Source organism: Myotis daubentonii, chromosome X (assembly GCF_963259705.1).
Source record: "Myotis daubentonii chromosome X, mMyoDau2.1, whole genome shotgun sequence".
Lineage (NCBI taxonomy): Eukaryota > Metazoa > Chordata > Mammalia > Chiroptera > Vespertilionidae > Myotis > Myotis daubentonii.
The window spans coordinates 90,788,910-90,809,833 of NC_081861.1; the positions used below are offsets into that span (position 1 = coordinate 90,788,910).

The 20,924-nt window shown below is 41.2% G+C and overlaps 1 protein-coding gene across 5 annotated transcripts in view; it reads right to left on the minus strand.

Annotated features, from left to right (window-relative positions):
* Positions 1-20,924, minus strand: part of EDA (ectodysplasin A) — a 568,600-nt gene that overhangs the window by 128,679 nt on the left and 418,997 nt on the right. For all 5 annotated transcript variants that reach the window (XM_059679640.1, XM_059679639.1, XM_059679638.1 and 2 more), the window contains exon 2: positions 20,498-20,603. In XM_059679640.1, the coding sequence (XP_059535623.1) occupies positions 20,498-20,603 (106 nt within the window). The remainder of the gene's footprint in view (positions 1-20,497; positions 20,604-20,924) is intronic.

The following is a 20,924-nucleotide window of genomic DNA, read 5'->3' on the forward strand; positions in this document are numbered from 1 at the left end:
TGTACTATACAAACCAATAACTTTATGACTCATGTAAGAAGTTTGCTTTTTCTTTTGAACAAAATAGTGATTTAAATGTGCGACATGAAATATAAAATTTCATTTTTTGGAAGCATACAATTAATACTTTAAAGTTTGATAATTTCAATGTAGAGATGAAATATATCAGAAAATCAAGGAGAGAATCAAATTGCTATATTTATAATAACTGAACATCCTCTCAGGAGATACCATGAAACTATCTTGAAAAACACATTCTTTTCCCATTTCCATTTTAAGAAATAATATTTCTAAGCAGATTAGGATCAAATCATAGCAAATTACCAAGTAAATATTCTCATTCTTCTGGCATAAGGTAAGATAACACACTAAATTTCATCTATAAAGATACTACCAACTCTCTGGTAGTTGTTTTGTTATAGGGAGAATAGATCTGCACAAAGTTATCTTCTTTCTAGTTCACCATGTGACAAGCAGCCTAGATTGGTTAGACCCCAGGCATGGGGTACAAATAACCCCAGTGAGGCTAGATACTAAACAACTGACCTAATGCACAACAGTACGAGGGGCCGGATACTGGACACAGTGGTAAAATGCAGCTGATATTCATAAGCTTACAGCAAAGAATCCTTCATACGCTATCATTTCATAAATAGCTCTCCCTATACTTCTATACATGTTAATGGCATTGGACCTATGTCTTCTAAGTCAACTTGGAGTCCATTTTTTCAAGTGTAGTGAAGTGGGGAAGATGCAAAGATAATTTGGGATTAAAATGTCATTTATCAAATGCCTCAGTGGGCATTTGGAAGCCCCTCAGGTGGTTTGGGGCTCTTGTCAACTTTTCTTCACCCAATAATTCTGGACTTCTCAGTTCTTCCTCTAAGCCTTCTATGTTATATATTAGATTTCTTTCTTTTCTTTTTAAAATATATATTTTTATTGATTTCAGAGAGGAAGGGAGAGGGAGAGAGAAATAAAAACATCAATGATGAAATATAATAATTCTGCATGTCCTCTACTGGGGATCAAGCCTACAACCCAGACATGTGCCCTGACCAGGAATCGAACCATGACCTTCTGGTTCATAGGCTGATGCTCAAGCACTGAGCTACACTGACCAAGCTCTTTCTTTTCTTGATCCTCACCCAAGGATATGTTTATCCTTGATTTCTTTTTAGAAAGAGAGGAGAGAGAGAGAAAGAGAAAGAGAGAGAGAGAGAGAGAGAGAGAGAGAGAGAGAGAGAGAGAGAATGAATTAATCGGTTGCCTCCTGTATGTGCCCTGACTGGGGATTGAACCTGCAACCCAGGTATGTGTCTAACCAGCAATTGAATCCACAGCCTTTTGGTGTACACCTGGCTAGGCACATACATATTAGATTTCTTAAGCCAAGAATAGCGCAAACAAATCTAGGGGATTGGTTAGCCTTTGCACTTGCTATTCCCTTTGTCAGAAATACACTTTCAACTTTTCTTTATTAATGTCACATTCATTCTCCAAAATCCAATTCAAATGTCATCTCATTAATTCGCATATGTATGCCTGGTATGTGTCAGCCATTATGCACTTCTTGGAAATGTATTTAATGTATTTGATCAGTCATTCTGTGGCTTCCTTCTCTATGCTTTCATGGCAATCTCATCCTACCTCCATATAGGTACTTATCATCTCTGGGAATCATTTACAAGATTCTCTCTTTTATGAAGACCACTAGAGGCCCGATGCACGAAATTCATGTGGGGGGCAGGGAGGAGGGTCCCTTAGCCCAGCCTGCACTCTCTAGCAATCCAGGGCCCCTTGGGGGATGTCGGACATCCCTCTTGCAATCTGGGACCCCTCACTCCTAACTGCCCACCTGCTCATTCCTTATTGCTTGGCTCATGCTCCTTAGAGCCGGGAGAGGCTCCTGCCACTACCACTGTGCTCACCAGTGGTGAGCTGGCTTCTGGCTGAGCAGTGCTCCACTGTGGGAGCACACTGATCATGAGTGTGCAGCTCCTGTGTTGACTATCTGCACCCTGGTGGTCAGTGCGTGTCATAGCAACTGGTCATTCCACTGGTTGTTCCACTGTTTGGTTGATTTGCATATTAGCATTCTACTATATAGGATGGGACTCCAGAACTAAGGAACCTTATCTTATGTATTTTTGTATCCCTGGGTGTAATATGATACAGCACGTTAGCAATAGTAGATGGTTAATAAATCTCTAGCTATTACTCTGTTCTCCCCATCCCTTTCATATACATTTGTTATTTTCAACTTATTCATCTGACTTGATTCTCAACCCTTCTGCTGCTATTGCTGTATTAAGATTGCTCTCACCAAAGTTTCCAACAACCTCCTTACTGAATCCAATAGATGGGTAAGACATCTTCTTTATATTGTGCTTGTAAATTGGTAAGATGTAAGCCTAGAGATGTTAGTAGCTATTTTTGCCACATTATGGGGAGAACCTGCCTGAAGAATGAGGCCAATAGAAAGGAAAGCTGAGGAAGTCCTGATGACATCATTTGAGCTCCAGGGTTCTGCCATGTTTTAGGCCAACTTCATCAGGGACTTTTCAGTTAAATGAAATAAACCCCATGCACCGCCCCCCTTTTTAAATCTTAAATCCAGTTTAGGCCAGCTATTCGTCACTTGTAACCAAGAGAGTTCTAATACAGCTAGTGACCTCCATATCTATATTTCCAGCCCAGATATTTTTCCTGAGCTTCAGCTGCATATCTCCAACTGCTTAGCAGGGGTCCTCAAACTACGGCCCGCAGGCCATATGCAAATACAAATATTGTATTTGTTCCCGTTTTGTTTTTTTTACTTCAAAATAAGATATGTGCAGTGTGCATAGGAATTTGTTCATAGTTTTTTTAAACTATAGTCTGGCCCTCCAACGGTCTGAGGGACAGTGAATTGGCCCCCCGTTTAAAAAGTTTGAGGACCCCTGGCTTACAGGTTCTCTCCTCTTGAATTTATCACAGGTACCTGCAACTCAATCTTTTTAAAACAGTGGTTCTCAATCTGTGGGTCGCGACCCCTTTGGCGGTCGAACGACCCTTTCACAGGGGTCGCCTAAGACAATCCTGCATATCAGATATTCACATTATTATTCATAACAGTAGCAACATTACAGTTATGAAGTAGCAACGAAAATAATTTTATGGTTGAGTCACAACATGAGGAACTGTATTTAAAGGGCCAGAAGGTTGAGAACCACTGGAAAACCACACTTCCTCCTCTGATCATTATCTCAGTGAATAGGATAGCATCTTGCCAGAAATGTGGGTGGATTCCCTGATTCCTCTTTTTCTCCTTTCAATAAAATCACCAAGTCCTATTTTTTCTACCTACTAACTAAATCTGTCTACTTCTGTCTGCATTGCTACTATTCTAATTCAGAAACCATCATTCCTTATGTATATCATGGCAGTAGCCTCATAACTGCCTTCTTCGTCTCCCTCGTGCCCCAAAAGTTCATTTTTCTCACCAATTTCTCTACTTATTACATTTTTAATAAATTACAGTAACACATGCTGTGTTGCAACAGAATTATACAGGGTGAGGCAAAATTAAGTTTACAGTTGTTAGTATGAAAAATAATACAAATATATATCCCTAATATGCAAATAGACTGAACAGCAGAACACCAAACAACCAAACAACCGGTTGCTATGATGTGCACTGACCACCAGAGGGTGTGCGCAGAACATGGCAGGTGTTGACAGCAGGTGGCAGAGCGTGGAACATGGCAGGCATCCCTGTGGTGGGATGGTGGAGCAGGTGAGTGGGGGCACCAGACCAAGGCAGGGCAGCGGTTGGGGCAGCAGTCACTGTCATTGGGGCAAGCCTCTGGTGGTTACTGAAAATTGTTTGCTCCTGCACATCGCCGTCCACCCAGCGCTCCACCTGCTGCCGGCACCAGGTGCACGCCAGAGCTGCTGCTCACTCCCACTGTCGGCGTCTGGCGCCAGTCCCGATCACTCAGTGCTGTCAGCAGGTGCGAGCTGCGACTGTCGGCCCCGTTTGTCCTTTGAGGCTTCTCCACCTCCCCCTGTTCCTGAGGGGCAATGGGGCCAGCAGCCACCTCTCGGACCTGCTGCTGGCAACAGCCCCACTCGCAGCCCCACCTGCAGCCGGCACCGGAGGTGCCACTTGCATGCCCTGCTGGCGCCCCGCACCAGTCCCAATAGCTTGGCACTGTCAGCGGGTGCGAGCAGCTGCCAGCCCCGATCACCCCTGAGGGCTTCTTCATCTCTCCCTGCTTCTGAGGGGTGATCGGGGCAGCAGCCACTGCTTGCACTTGCCGATGGCACCAGTCCCACTAGCACCTGCTGCTGGCACCAGCCCCAATCGCTCTGTGCCATCAGGCATGAGAGCAGCCGCAGTGGGAGCGGGGCTGCTGGCAGAGGGGAGACGGGGCCGTGGAGGAAGGGGCTGGGCGGGGGAGCAGAGGATGAGCCAAGACCCACCCCTGTGGCCACCACAGCCTTGTGGCCCACAGTTCAAGGTGAATGAAGTCATGCACTGAGTCCCTAGTTAATAAATAATAATACAAGAATAAACTCTGTTTCACATACTCACAACTGTAAACCTACTTTTACCCCACTCTGTATAAAGAACCACTTAACACAAGCATGTCAAACTCGCGACCTACTGGTTGATAGCTTGATTAACAGCTATCCCTTTCCCATATAACCTCATTCCACCTGAGGTAATCAGTAATTCAGTTTGGTGCCTCTGCTTCCCACGTCTGCTTCTATGTTCATGTCTATCTACCTATATATACATTTTTAGGGCTTTAACATCTTTCTTATGAAAATGGGGTCATATTACACACATTGCTCAGAAACTTGCTTTTTACCACCTAGCAAAGGAACATGGCTATTCTTTCAGTGCATACATAAAACTCTTGCTTATTCCTATTAAACTGCATAATATTCAATAGTATGGCTATGTTATAATATATTCAACCATTTCCTTATTTATAGCTACTAGGGTTATCCCTCTTTTGACACTAAAATTGTGCTATAATAAACATAATGACCTATGATTTGGTATCCTTATTTCTGAAGGATATATTCCCAAAACTGTAAATTCTGGATCAAAGATATCCTAATGTTTAATTTTACTAGAGAGTTGGACTAATATCCAAAATGGTGTAACAGTCTGTATTCTCAAATGTGACACAGCGCAATATAACACAAATGAAGGATACAAATCATATGACCATCTCAATAGATGCAGAAAAGCATTTGAAAAAACTCACCATCCTAAACACTGATGAAATAAATTGAAAAAGACATGAAAAAATGGAAAGATATCCTGTGTCCTTGGATTTAAAGAATTGATATTATTAAAATGTCCATCTTACCCAAAGCCATGCAATTTCTATCAAAATTCCAATGGCATTTCCAACTGAAACAGAAAAATACAATCCTAAAATTCATATAAAACCAGAAAAGTTTCAGAATAACCCTAGTTATTATAAGCATAAAAAAAGGAGAGAAAGAAAGCTGATTTAAAAATATATTACAAAGGTACAGTAATCAAAATAGTATGGTAGTGGCACAATAAAAGACATATAGAGGAATGGAACAGACTAAAGAGCCTAGAAACAAATACATGCATTGATGGGCTACTGATCTTTAATAAGGATTCCAAGAATACACAATGTGGAAAGGATAGTCTCTTGTGTTGGGAAACCTGGATAGTCCCATGTGTATACAAAAATCAACTCAAAATAAATTAAAGACTTAAATATACACCTGAAAGAGAAAAAACTGCTAGGAGAAAATATAGTGAGAATGCTTGTTGACATTGGATATGACCTCAAAAGCACAGACAACAAAGCAAAAATAGACAAGTGTGATTACATCAAACTAAAAAGCTTCTGTTCTGGCCCTAGCTGGTGTGGCGCAGTGGATTGGAGCATCATCCTCCAACAGGTAGCGTATGGGAGGCACCAATCTCTCTCTCTCTCTCTCTCTCTCTCTCTCTCTCTCTCTCTCTCTCTCTCTCTCCCTATCTCTATTTCTATCTCTCTCAAATCAATAAACATATCCTTGGGAGAGGATTAAGATAGATAGATAGATAGATAGATAGATAGATAGATAGATGATAGATAGATAGACAGATTGTGCACAGCAAAAGAAACAATCACAAGAGTGAAGAGACAACTTACAAAATGGCAGAAAATATCTGTAAACCATACATATGATAAGGAGTCAATATGCAAAATATGTAAAAAAGCCAAACAATAGCAAAACTAAGTAAATGAATGTATGACTGAATGACCTGAGTTTTAAAAACTTGCAAAAGATCTGATTAGACAGTTTCCAAAGAAGACATACAAGTAGCTAACATCATTGATCATTAGGAAATGTAAATCAAAACCTCAAAAACGAGAGGACACCCTGCACCTGTTAAGATGGCTATTGTAAAAACGACAAAGAAAACAAGTGTTGACGAGGGTGTGGAGAAAAGGAACTCCTTGAACACTGTTGGTAGGATTATGAATTGGAATAGCCACTATGGAAAACAGAATGGAGATTCCTCAAAAATTAAAAATAGAAATACCATACAATCCAGCAATCCTACTTCTGGATGTATATAGGAAGGAAATGAAATTAGTATCTTGAAGAGATATCTGCACTATCATGTTCATTGTAGCATTATTCACTATAGCTAAGACATGGAAACAATCTAAATGTCCATCAACAGATGAATAAAAAAATGCGATATACACAAGGGAATATTATTCAGCCTTTAAAAAGAAGGAAATGCTGTCATTTGTAACATGGATAAACCTGGAAGACATTCTTCTGTAAGTGAAATAAGCCAGATACAGGAAAACAAATATGGCATAACATCACTTTTATATGGAATCTAAGAAAGTCAAACTCATAGAAGCAGTAAAAGTAGAATTGCTCAATCAGAGTATAGGCATTTAGTATGTGAAGAGTAGAATGGTGGTTGCCAGGAGCTGGTGAGGGGAGGGTTAAGGGAAATGGGGAGGTGTTGGTCAAAGGGTACAAAGTTTTAATTATGCAACATGAATAAATTCTGAAGATCTAATGCATAGTATGGTGACTATCTATATATATAAAATCCTAATGTGCTAAGTGCCCAACCGTTCGACCAGTCACTATGACACGCACTGACCACTAGGGGGCAGATGCTCTGACCAGTAAGTTAGCTTGCTGCTGGGGTCAGGCCGACTGGGACTAGGTGAGATGGGCCAGACACGCCCTGGAGCCCTCCCACAGTCCCTCCCCGGCCTCTAAAATATTTCTTCTAATTAATTTCCTTTCAATGTGCATGATTCCGTGTACCTGGCCTCTAGTAGTTAATAATACTGTATACTATACTTGAAACTTGCTAAGAGAGTAGATCTTAAGTGTTCTTACCACAAATAAGGTAACTATGTGAGGTGACAAAATGTTAATTAGCTTGATTGTAGTAATCATTTCACAATGTATATGTATATAAAATATCACATTGTATACTTTAACTATGTACAATTTTTATTTGTCAACTATACCTCAATAAAGCTGGGAAAAACAATTTATATTCTTTCTACAAATATATGGGTTTCACCTTTTCATTAGCATGAGATGGTATCACAATATAAAATTATTGATAGTGGATTTCAGTGATAGGGAAATGGCATAGTATGAATATTTCATTAACTTAAAAAATTAAATTCATTTATTTTAAATTAGTATTACATGTAGATTTTTTTTTGAAAAAAAAAAAAAACAAGAGGAGAGAACCAAGATGGCGGCATAGGTTAACACCGGAGTTTGCTGCTTTGAACAACTACTTCAAAAGTGAAACCAAAAAACGGAAGGGACATCACCCAGAACCACAGGAAAGCTGGCTGAGTGGAAGTCCTACAACTAGGAGGAAAGAGAAACGCATACGGACACTCAGAGGAGGCGCAGTGCTGAAGTCAAATTCTGAGGTGCGGAGTGCGCAGAGCGGGCTGGCGGCGGAGGGCGCGGTTGTTGTTTTCAATCGGGAGGGAGTCGCAGACTCTGAGCACCAGATCCGGGCGAGTCTTTAGGGACCCAGACTCAAACGGGAGAAGCGGGACTGTCTGGCTTCGGTCAGAGCGAGTGCAGCTTTCTCTCCGAGCTTTGCAGCGGGTGCTGGGACTCAGAGAGGCAGAGCCCCTTGGGACAGGACTGAGAGCCGCCATAACTGCTCTCTCCGGCCCACCCTGTTGATCCTGTGCGACCCGCCCCGCCCAAGCCCAGCTCAGAACCATTTGCCGGATAGCCTCAGGCAAAGGCTAGATTAGCACCTCCCTAGAGGACAGAAGTTCTCTCACTGCTGACACAGCTGATTCTCATAGCCACTTGGCCTGGAGGTCAAACCCTCCTTGGAATTAGCTACAACAATCAAGATTTATCTATAAGACTGTGAACAAAGACCACTAGGGGGTGCACCAAGGAAGCATAACAAAATGCGGAGACAAAGAAACAGGACAAAATTGTCAATGGAAGAAATAGAGTTCAGAACCACACTTTTAAGGTCTCTCAAGAACTGTTTAGAAGCTGCTGATAAACATAATGAGATCTACACGAAAACTAATAAGACCCTCGATCTTATATTGGGGAACCAACTAGAAATTAAGCACACACGGACTGAAATAACGAATATTATACAGACGCCCGACAGCAGACCAGAGGAGCGCAAGAATCAAGTCAATGATTTGAAATGCGAGGAAGCAAAAAACATCCAACCGGAAAAGCAAAATGAAAAAAGAATCCAAAAATGCGAGGATAGTGTAAGGAGCCTCTGGGACAGCTTCAAGCGTACCAACATCAGAATTATAGGGGTGCCAGAAGATGAGAGAGAGCAAGATATTGAAAACCTATTTGAAGAAATAATGACAGAAAACTTCCCCCACCTGGTGAAAGAAATGGACTTACAGGTCCAAGAAGCGCGGAGAACCCCAAACAAAAGGAATCCAAAGAGGACCACACCAAGACACATCATAATTAAAATGCCAAGAGCAAAAGATAAAGAGAGAATCTTAAAAACAGCAAGAGAAAGAAACTCAGTTACCTACAAGGGAATACCCATACGACTGTCAGCTGATTTCTCAACAGAAACTTTGCAGGCCAGAAGGGAGTGGCAAGAAATATTCAAAGTGATGAATACCAAGAACCTACAACCAAGATTACTTTATCCAGCAAAGCTATCATTCAGAATTGAAGGTCAGATAAAGAGCTTCACAGATAAGGAAAAGCTAAAGGAGTTCATCACCACCAAACCAGGATTATATGAAATGCTGAAAGGTATCCTTTAAGAAGAGGAAGAGGAAGAAAAAGGTAAAGATACAAATTATGAACAACAAATATGCATCTATGAACAAGTGAATCTAAGAATCAAGTGAATAAATAATCTGATGAACAGAATGAACTGTTGATTATAATAGAATCAGGGACATAGAAAGGGAATGGACTGACTATTCTTGGGGGGGAAAGGGGTGTGGGAGATGCGGGAAGAGACTGTACAAAAATCGTGCACCTATGGATGAGGACAGTGGGTGGGGCGTGAGGGCGGAGGGTGGGGCGGGAACTGGGAGGAGGGGAGTTATGGGGGGGGAAAAAAGGAACAAATGTAATAATCTGAACAATAAAGATTTAATTAAAAAAACAACAACAAACAAACAAGATACAGAATCTTGGAAATTAAGTTAAATCTCTCCCCATCCCCACCTCAAATACTCAGTTTTCTTCTCCAGAGTTACCAGTTATAGATTTATCATAATTTATTTAATCACTTTCTAAATAATGGATATTTAGGTTATTTCCACTCCTCTGCTATTACAAATGATAGAGCAAAGAATATCATTGGTAAATGATTTCCCACATGTGCCTGTGAGTATATCTAGTAGTATAAGTAGAATTGCTCAGAGTATATCCATTTAACATGTGAAGATATTTGCCATATAATCTATTCTTGACATTGATCCTGTGCTTGCTTACCCATTGTATTTAGAAAAGTTTCAATGTTCCATAGACTGGATTCCTGCATGATTTGGCCCCTGTTGGCCAACTCATTTATTGTCACCTCCCCTTTATAAATCTATACTAACCATAAAAACTTCTTTTGGTGCCTCAAATGAGCCAAGCTCTCCTTTATTCTAAGCCTTCCAACATGTATGTTCTCTCTGCCTAGTTTACCTTTCGCTTGAATCTTTATTTGGCTAACTCTTTAGCACTGTTCAGGTGGCAACTCAGATGTTACCCCAATTAGGAGAACTTCCCTTAACTCCAAGGTCTGGATCAGGTGCTGACATGTCCCATAGCACCCTGTGTTTACTCTATTATACCACTTTCTATACTATGTTGAACAAACTGAGTTTAATGAGGGTAGGGACTAATCTTTTTCACCACTGTGTCCCTAGTGTTCTGAGCAGTGATAAATAAACATTTATTCAATAACAAGTTGGTATTTAATAAACATTTATTAAATGAATGAATAAAAAAAAGAAGCTGCAGTAGTTCCCCACCTGTGAGACAGAGGAGGCTCTGTAGGTCTAGGTGTAGAAACCTAATATATAAAGATCCAGGGTCCGTCACGACCTAAATTACCGGACGGACGACCGAACATCAGGCTAGGGTCCTGGCCGGCATGGCAGAAGTCAGTCCTGGGTCCCAGCCGGTGTGGCAGGAGTCAGTCCTGGGTCCCAGCCGTGCTGGGCCAGAATCAGTCCTGGGTCCCGGCTGCGCTGGGCGGGAGTCAGTCCTGGGTCCTGGCCACCTGCAGCGTGGTGGCAGGAAGGAGTTGTGGGCCCTGGCCGCCTGTAGCACAGTGGCGGGAGGGAGCTGTGGGAACAGAGCCATGCTGCCATCGGACTGGCCTCTGGGTCCCTATCCCCGGCCCGCAGGCTCCAGGAACTGGAGCCATGCTGCCATCAGACTGGCCTCTTGGTCCCTCCCCTTGCCCACAGGCTCTGGGGAACCGGAGCCATGCTGTGATCTGGGAATCTTGGTCCCTCGCTCTGCCCGCAGGCTCCGGGGAACTGGAGCCATGTTGCAATTGGACTGGCCTCTTGGTCCCTTCCCTTGCCCACAGGCTCTGGGGAACCGGAGCCATGCTGTGATCTGGGAATCTTGGTCCCTCGCTCTGCCTGCAGGCTCCGGGGAACCGGAGCCATGTTGCAATTGCACTGGCCTCTTGGTCCCTCCCCCACAGCCCACCGGCCCAGGGAACCAGAGCCATACTGCGATGGGACTGGGCCCTACCCGAGGGGTCCCGGATTGTGAAAGCGTGCAGGCTGGGCTGAGAGAACTCCCCACGTACACAAATTTTCATGCACTAGGCTTCTAGTCTAGAATAAGGGAGGGTTGCATAAGTAATACACTACAGTGCCAACAGGAGTTGTTTGCCTACACATTTACATCTGCCTATGATATTTTGAGGAGCCATACAAAAGGAAGCCAGCTGGCAGTTCACTGCTTTATCCAACATTTCTTAGTGTTCACTTCTTGAAGCCATATGCATGCTCTTAACCCTTCTTAAGCCTCTTCATGAAAACTAATGAAAAGGCTCATTTGACTCTCCAAACTGAAACCCTGAGTATTTAACCATCCAGACTCCATGTAAGTGGCTAAAACTACCTTAGCTATTATTATATTATAGAAATCAGGAATAGTTAGGAGCAAATTATAACTGAATTGGAAGGAAGCAAGTAGACCATCTATTTCTTACCCTTATATATCTGAGATATATGACATAATCTTCTCAGAAATAGTACCTCATTATAGATTTCTTCATGGTGTGCAGAATTTCCAGGGGTGTGTATACCTTGAAAAAAAACCCTGAAATGATTTTGAATCTCTTACATCTGAGTTGAGAATGACCAATTCCAGTCTAACCTTTAGAAAAAACTATGAGCAGAGAAGGAAGATTAAGAAAGCTAAGCCTTGCCCAAGGTCATACTGCTAGTATCTATATATATAAAAGCCTAAGTGACCATTATGATGAAATGACCAGAATGACCGGAATAACCAGTTGCTCTGACGTGCACTGACCACCAGGGGGCAGATGCTCAATGCAGAAGCTGCCCCCAGCCCACAGGCCCCAATCAACAATGGGGCCTTCCGGACAACCTTCTGGTCCCTCCCCCCCGCCAGCAGGCCCTGATTGCCTGATCAGGGCCAGGCCCCTAGGCTGGGATAGGGATCTGGGGGTGGGTGGCGGCAAATGTGGCCCCTTTTCCAGGGGGCCGAGGGCTAGCTCCCTCCTTGGGGCCAGCAGTCAACCTCCTGGGTTCCTCCCCGTCCCTCCCCTTGGTTGGCAGGCCCTAATCGGCCTGCTGTCTGCCCACCGTGGTGGCAGTTGGGCCCTCCCCCTGGCCGGCAGGTTCCAATTGCCCAATAGGGGCTGGGCCTGGCCTGGGACAAGGAACCGGGGGTGGGTGGCGGCAAACATGGGCGGTGAGGGAAGGAGGAAGTGGGGAGGTGGGGAGGCGGGGAACCATGGTGGCGGTGTGTGGGCAGTGAGGGAAGAAGGAAGGGGGAGGTGAGGAGGCGGGGAACCTGATTGGCCCTGATTGCTGGCCAGGCCTAGGGACCTCACCCATGCATGAATTTCATGCACTGGGCCTCTAGTAACTACATAATGGCAGGGTTGGGACTAGAATATGTGTCTCCTGGCTTAGAGTTTATCGCTTTTCCTAATAGTAAGAAACAAATATCTAGAAGGAATAAAAGAGCAAGACAGACCAGAAGTACCTTTGGAGAACTGCAGGTCAGTTGGACCTGCGACCTTTAAGCAAGTAAGATATCCATTAAATATATCTCACCTTTACAGCATTTTTCTAGGGGGAGGCGGGAATGTTCACATTTTACCTTTTATGATTCTATATTCTTTATGTTAGCTATAATGAGTAAGTATTATTTTTGCAATTAAAAAATCTCATAAATATTTTTAAGCAGCTTAATCTTTAATTTCTATACCTAGCTCACTTAAGTACTTAGGTACTGAGGACAGGAGTTTGTAGCTATACCAACCACAAAGCCTGGTACAATGTCTCACAAGTAGTTGGCTTTCTAAAAGTGCTATTAACCATGTCAGTGATAAAAGCCTGTTGAGATCATTTACTGCAATTCCATAAATGAAAATATAGTTTTAAAGAACATTTTGGAGTATGAGAAAGCTAAGACATTTTAGCTTACTTAATGTCTTATTTGATATAAAGCTACTTTTTAGAGTATTTTGCTTTGGGCACTGAGGGCATTCTTTTCATGATCAGTAGGCAACCTTGAGGAATCTACCTTTGAAATCAACAATCCTCTTCAAGTCTACACACATGGTCAACTCTCAGAAACCTTTAATTTTGTCTTGTGAACAAGCTCTTGATACTCTATCAGCTCTCAAAATTATTTTAGTCCCTCTCATTTGATAATAGCACAGTGACAGCTCACTGACAAGCAATAAATAGAAGAGCAATACTAGAATGAGGACATGTCTTAATTCTAGCTAACATTTGTACAGGCAGAAAGTCTGTTTCTTTGAGGCAATAGTCTTTCATGTCCATCTGTACCAATTTAATGGTAGGTATGCCCTCTTCCATTATTATTTTTAAGAAACAAAGAACAAAGGATATATTCCAATCTTATTTGTTTTTTTCTTTACTATTTTATAACAAAAAAGAATGCTATTTTTAATCTGACTAAAAGTAAAGATAACTACAAAGAAGAGATACTGACAAAAGGGGACATAGTCAGCCAGCCAGCCAAACTGCACAGCTGTGATCATTTGTAGTGATGAGGTGGGCCATAGTTTGAGGCTTGGAATCTTCTTCCTATGGGCTTGGATAACATCAGTGAGTATAAAAAAGGAAATCTGGCTGAAAGGGAGTATCTTTACAGGAACAATAATGGTTATCCAGAAATTAATGAATGAGTGCTTAAAATACCTAGTAGATAATATTTTTATGTTCATTTTCCAGAGATAACATAGTATTAGCAGTTAATAATTTCTGAAGCATTTTGCATATGTTAATGCTTCTGATCACCACAACAAATACATGTGGCAAGCAGGGCTAATTATCTCCATTTTATAGCTAAGGAAATTGAGGCTCAGAGGGATGTCACTCCTCCAAAGTCACAAGACTGGTAAGGTAGCAGTGATTTCAGGATTAGGATCCAGAAATTGTGACTCAGTCTAGTATCCTTTCTATTACACCATGTTGCACTTTTATTTTTATTGTATTACTAGGACAGAAACATAGGGAGGGAGAAGGTGGATGTGGAAAGATATTAATATTTTTATTGATTCCTGAAAATGCTCCTACAGGAAGAGAACAAATGGTTTTATAATACTTTTAAAATATGGAAACTAGCTCCATGGGAATTTTGGATTCATATTATCAGATTCTAAGATCTCCTGACTCTCCAAATATATTCCACATTTCATTCTAACTAGAAAATAAAGTTCTGCAGATTTCTGGAGTACCCTTACCCTGTGAGAGATGACCAAGCAAGCCACCTAGAGCTATTATTACTTCAGAAACATATCACAAGGATGGGTCTCAGCAGGAAATCCTGGCACAGGTTTCTGGGACTCACAGCACCTACAATGGAGGTATCATGCTTTCCTTGGAGAACATCAACTGTATAATTAGCAAAAATAAACTTAAAACCTGTATCAAACACTTTTAGCCAACTCAAAACAGGAACAGTGAATTTAAGGCCAAGATGTAGTAAAGAAAAAGGCTTCACTTATTTTCTAAGAATTGAAGTTATAAAGTGCCAAGATTTATATTGGAGGGGAACTAGCTCTGTGTTTGGGACTCCTGCTTCCTAGTCAAAGCCTTAATTTATGGAATAATCCAAATGAAGAAACTGGGATAAATGCAATTGTTTCTAGAATAGTGGGTCAGAAAGTTTGGATATGCTCTGGACATAGCCATTGACATTCCAAAGGCAAAATAGACGATCCCTATGTTATGTCTCAATTATCTAGTTTAGTAGCCAATGATATTTTTTCCTGAAGACAGAAAAATAGACTTTTGTATTCTGATTTATTCCTAGTGAACCTATGCATGCTTCTAAGGATCACTACTACAGCCCTTGCATTTCCTCAATGTGAATGAACCATTTTTTGAAAATTTTTTTTTCTCACACAGGGATTAGTGAAGAAAATAAAAATCAATATCTGTAGTTCCTAGATAGAAAATATAGATTCCCCACCTCCATTTTTTGTTCAATCATTCATTTACCAAATGTTTGAGTACTTTCTATGTGCTGATGCCGTGTAAGGTAAAACTCCAGGACCTACTTCCCCCACCCTATCTTCATTTTTTTAAAAAAAATATTTTGTCTTGATTTCAGAGAGGAAGGGAGAGGGAGAGAGAAACAGAAACATTAATGATGAGAGAGAATCATTGATTGGCTGCTTCCTACACTCCCCACACTGGGGATTGAGCCTGCAACCTGAGCACATGCCTGGACTGGGAATCGAACCGTGACCTCTGGTTCATAGGTCAACACTGAAACACTGAGTCACACCGGCCAGGCCTTTGTTTCATTTTTTACCTGTTACCTATCAATGTATGTGCTACCTCATTAAAGTTCTCTGGGGGTCTTATTCATCTTTACACTCTTCTTTGCAGTGCCTAGAAGGCTTGTTAAGTAATGAGAAAATTTTGAGAACTGAAGTGAAATTAAAGGATAGTAACAGGTCACAAAATTATACAAGGAGCTAGAACCATTTTTTCCTGCTCTGTTTTTAAACTTATCTCCATTTTTTACTTTAGAAAAATCCTTTCTTCCTGAAATCTCTGCCATGTTCTACATAAACTGCTTTTCCTTTGATGCTTGGGAAGCAAACCTGAGCTGGATAACTAATTTTTTTAAATATAACATATCAAGTAACTTGTGAATTTAGAATCAACATGTGCTTGTTTTTATTTCTGGCCTTAACTCACATCACTCTGACCTACCTCTCCCATACTACTTCTTACTCTGTTCAGATGGTTTATAGATTGACTCAGTTCTTCAGTGAGCTCTTTACTTTTATAGAACAGAGTCAGATCATTGTCTTGAGACATGATATAGGGTATAGACTTACATATCTGGCTGCCTTGTTTTGTTTTGTTAATCCTCACCGAGGAGATTTTTTCCATTAATTTTTTAGAGAGAGTGGAAGGGAGGCGGGGGGGGGGGAGAGAGAGAGAGAGAGAGAGAGAGAGAGAGAGAGAGAGACATAGATGTGAGAGTGACACATTGATTAATTGCCTCCTTACTGCACTTGACTCAACCAGGCTGGGGATCGAATCTGCAATCCAGGTATGTGCCCTTGACCGGGAATTGAATCTGAAACCCTTCAGTGCATGGGCCACTGAGCAATGCCAGCCAGTCTCTGGCTGCCTGGTTGTCTATCAGGCCCCTCAAATTTAGCATGCCTAACTGAACTCTTGATTCCTTCTCTACATACCTTTACCCTGTTCTTCCCCTGTTGTTCCCATCTCAGAAATGGTAATTCACTATGTCCAAAACTTTGGGGTTCTCCTTGGCTATTCTCTGTCTCTCATGTACCTTATCTAATCAACTCCAAAATCCTGTCAGCTATTCCTTCAAAATCTCTCCAGAATCTGACCACTTACCACCCATATGGACTCCATTCTGGTCTAAAACACCATCATCTCTTGCCTAAATTATTGTTATCCTCCCTTAACAGGTCTTCTTGCTTCTGTCCTTTTTCCTGGACCTATTTTCAATATGGCAACCAGAGGGATTCTGTTAAAACATAAGTCAAATCCTGTCATTCCTCTGCTCAAAATCTTCCAATGGTTCCCTCTCAGGCAGTGTAAAAGTTGGAGTCCTTACCTTGGCCTACAAGGTTTTAGATTGAACTTTGCTCTCTGATTTCATCTACTTCCCTCTTCCTATTGCTCATTCTGCTCCTAGCCACACCTGATCTTTCTAGAAAATGCCAAGCATTCTTCTGCTTCAGAACATTTGTATTGTTTATTCTCTACTCCTCTGCCCATCTTCAAATGTTTGCATGGCTCATACCTTTATTTTATTCATATTTCTTCTCAATTGTTCCTTTATTAGAGGAACCGCCCCTGACCACATTATAACACACCCCATCACTTTCTCTTCCTCTTGCCCTGCTATATTTTCTCCACAACCAATTTTGTTTACTGCCTGTCTCTTTACATTGGAAGTTAAGGCCTTGAGGGCAATAAAACATGTTTATTGGAGGTATACTATGTGCCAGGTTCTTTTGTAGGCAACTGGGGATATAAAAGTAAACAAAACAGACAGATAGTAATATTCTTACAGCATTTCCATTCTGATATTACACAAATATTTTCTCAGTAACTATTTGATAAATGCATTTAATAAATATAGCATATACTCAACAGAGTGACAGGAATGGTTCCAAAGTAAAGGAGACTTAGATTGGCTTGTCACTCTTGAACTCACTGGAGAATCCATCACATCAAAAGAAATGGTTGTATAGCCTCCCAGATGAAAGGCTGGAAATCTAATAAAATCCCAGGACTCGCAGACATTACATACTCCTGACTCTCAGGGGCTCTTAGATTCTTCCCAGTTTACTCCTTAATGAAAAATATCTGTGATTGGCACAAAGTGACTAGAGTCTAGTGACTGACTAGAGCGGGGGGGGGGGGCAACCCCTGGCATGCATGTCAAACATGGCACACCAGTAACTTTTGCTGGCATGTGAAACCCTCTCTTATAATGTTCCATTTACAATTTTTGTGAACATCTGAATGACTTAAATGTTAAATTACAAGGAACTGGCAAGACACTTGATGTTATGTTTGGTTATATAAAGGCTTTTGAAAAGAAACTGGAAGTCTTTAAGAGGGATGTGGATTGTGAGAGATTTAGATATTTCCTAAACCTCAAGAGGCACATCAAAGACCTCCCAAAAGATGACAGAACAGACTGTCAAAGCCTTCAAAAGCTGTTTTTAAACATCATCGAGTCAACTATTGAGCAGTTCTTCTCAAGATTTGCGAAATTCAGAGAACTGGAAGAGACAGCAAAATTCATGAGGTTTCCAGAGAGCATGAAACTGGAGGAACTAAACTTACAAATGTTTTCATGGATAGACATGGCTGACTTTGAAATGCAGTTGATTGAATTTCAGAGTAGCTCAATTTGGAAGCAGAAATTTATTGATCTTAGAGTTGACTTGGAAAACATTAAAAAAAAGCGATTAGAGACAGGAGTACCAGAGAGAAGTGTCGCAAACGAACCATTGAGGACTTGGAATGCCATTCCAGAAATTTTTTTCTGTTTAAAAAACTTTGTAACAGCGTTACTCTCCATGTTTTCATCCACATATGCTTCTGAGTCTTTGTTCTCAGTGATGAATTTTGTTAAGTCTTGTAATAGGAGTAGCCTGACGGATGAAAGTAGTAGCTCCTGCATATCTCTGAAGGTCACGAAATATAAACATGATGTAAAATCTCTGTCATCAGTGATGCAGCAGCAAAAGTCCCACTGATAATATCAAATGGAGTCATAAAGTTTTCTGTCAGACTATCAGTGTACATGTATACATTAAAAAAAATGTATTTTTCATCATCATATACTGTGTTTTTGTGGCTCGAATGAATTTTATTATTTCTTCAAGGTTCTTCACATACGTACACCTTAAGAGATATCAAGTAAGCATAACATGTTCTCCAAAAATTAGGGTTGGCACGCAGAAGAATTTTGAGTCAGAGATTTTGCTGGTTTTGGCACGCACTCACAAAAAGGTTACCAACCCCTGGACTAGAGTATCAGACCAGGAGGAAATTAGATTAGAAATGCTAAAAACTAGTGAGAGGCTTTGGACTTTGCCAGAAAAAAACTAGTTTGTATCAAAACAGAATAAACACTCTAAGAAAGATCAGAAGCAAAGATGCTGGAATCCAGATCCAGATAAAGTGGTTTAGGAAAGTGGAATATGCTTCCTTCTTTAAGAGAAAAAAATGGGAGGCCAAGGGAAGAGGTAAACTTTAGAAACGATTGGACTTCCCACTTGGGGAGGAAGGTCATATTATTCTTACCATCTCTCTCCTCTCCTTCTTAGCAATTAGGGAATATGAGAGATTTCATTGGGAATAGCCTCAGGGGGAGAGTCAAAGGTGGAAAGACCTACATGCATCAAAGGTGAGGTAACTGAGAGAGGAAAGGGCCCATGGCTGTCAGTTCTCAGCTTCAACATAGCCTTCTGAAGACTTCCAGGAAACTGGTTGCAAGTGAATAACAGTTGACTTTTACTTCATGGACCATATTTCCTAGGCTTAAACTTGGTCATCAATTGTATGCAAAGTGTCTGCTCTAGATAATAGCCCCACTGGTCCAGTTCTGCATTCTGCATTCAAGGGCTCAATGCTGCTGCCACCTCCAGTGACTAGACCATTCCACTTATCTTATTTCTCTTTCTTTTTAATTATAGGGTCCTTGTTCTGAGCTCTTTCTCAGACTTCATCCAGTTCTGTTTCTTCTGGCCCCTACAGACAAAGTCCTGGCCCCATTCTTAAATAGCACATGCCTCCTGGAATTGCCTCCATCATTGGCCCTTACTTACATTGACAAATGTCACTTAAAAATCTCATTTTCATCTTTATAAAATTATAGTTCTTTGTAACCCCCAGAAATATATCTTTGGCAGAGGTATCCAGCACATGCTGTCTCTGAATCCAGATGGCTTTGCAGCAGCCCCGAGCTATGCATTCTACAAACTACTGTGCCAAAGAAGTAGTGTTCTATCTACTGACAGAGTAATATTAAAATAGGGTGATTCAAAGACCTTGCCCAGGAGCTAGCTCAACATCTTGTTATGCCCCACAAAATGCATTGCTAGTTGACTCAAATCTATTTTACCTTCAATAGGAATGGTTTTCATGGCACATCATAACCTAGCTGAAGGGGCAATAAACACCATCAACTTATATTATAAATACCAACAATTTGCCAGGTACTAGTCTACATTCTCTGGTTATACAAAGAGAAATAAATTCCTGCCATTAAGATATTTACTAAGAAGATCTAGAAGCTCTAGTTCATGTTTGAGCATGGTAGCTGATACTAATACTGACATGCTTATCATTGGAATGAATATATCATGTAAGTGCCACCATGGCACAACACTATGTCAACTCCAAGAATAGCACTGAATCCTCTTGGTGGTCTTAGTAGATATGGGATGTCCCCAGGAGAGATGAGGTCCTTATGGAGGTTGCTCTTGAGAGATACAAATGCTGCTATGGCTCTTAGACATACTGTGAAAGAACTGAATCTATCTGGAGTTGCAGGAGAGAGGATTCTGTGTGATCAATTCTATGTCAAATGACTGATGGGTAGCCTAGGCTAAAAAAACTTCTGTTACTCTGGGTCTGTGAACAATCTATTAGATGGTGAAGCACACTTGAGAAGCTAGTTATCAGAATGGTACTCACATTAACTGAGATATGATAAAAGATCACCTAAGCAGACTTACCATCTGCTCCTTCACTGCTTTTGCTTCTTTTATTTCGACGGACACGCCTACTTTCTGCTTCAGTGTATGACTTTTCTTCAGGGAAGAAAAGATTCAGCAGGCCCATCTGTAAAAACAACAAATAGATGAATGAAAGGTTGAACCCAGTCAACCATAGCTGACATAAAAAACTAGTTTCCTGTAGACATTCTAGCTTCACCTCAAATTCAGCATGTCTAAAACTTGAGCCCATCTTCCCCTCCACTGTAGAAATCCTTTTATTTTTGTTACCGTTATTATTCCAGTCATGTAGACATGAAATTTTGACTAAGCTCTGAATCCCCTCACTTCTGCCCTGAATGTCTAATGACTAATCCTCCGAGTCCCATTTCTCCATACAGTTCTGGGATTCAGAGAGCCCAGTCATAGATCTCTAATTTCCCTCATG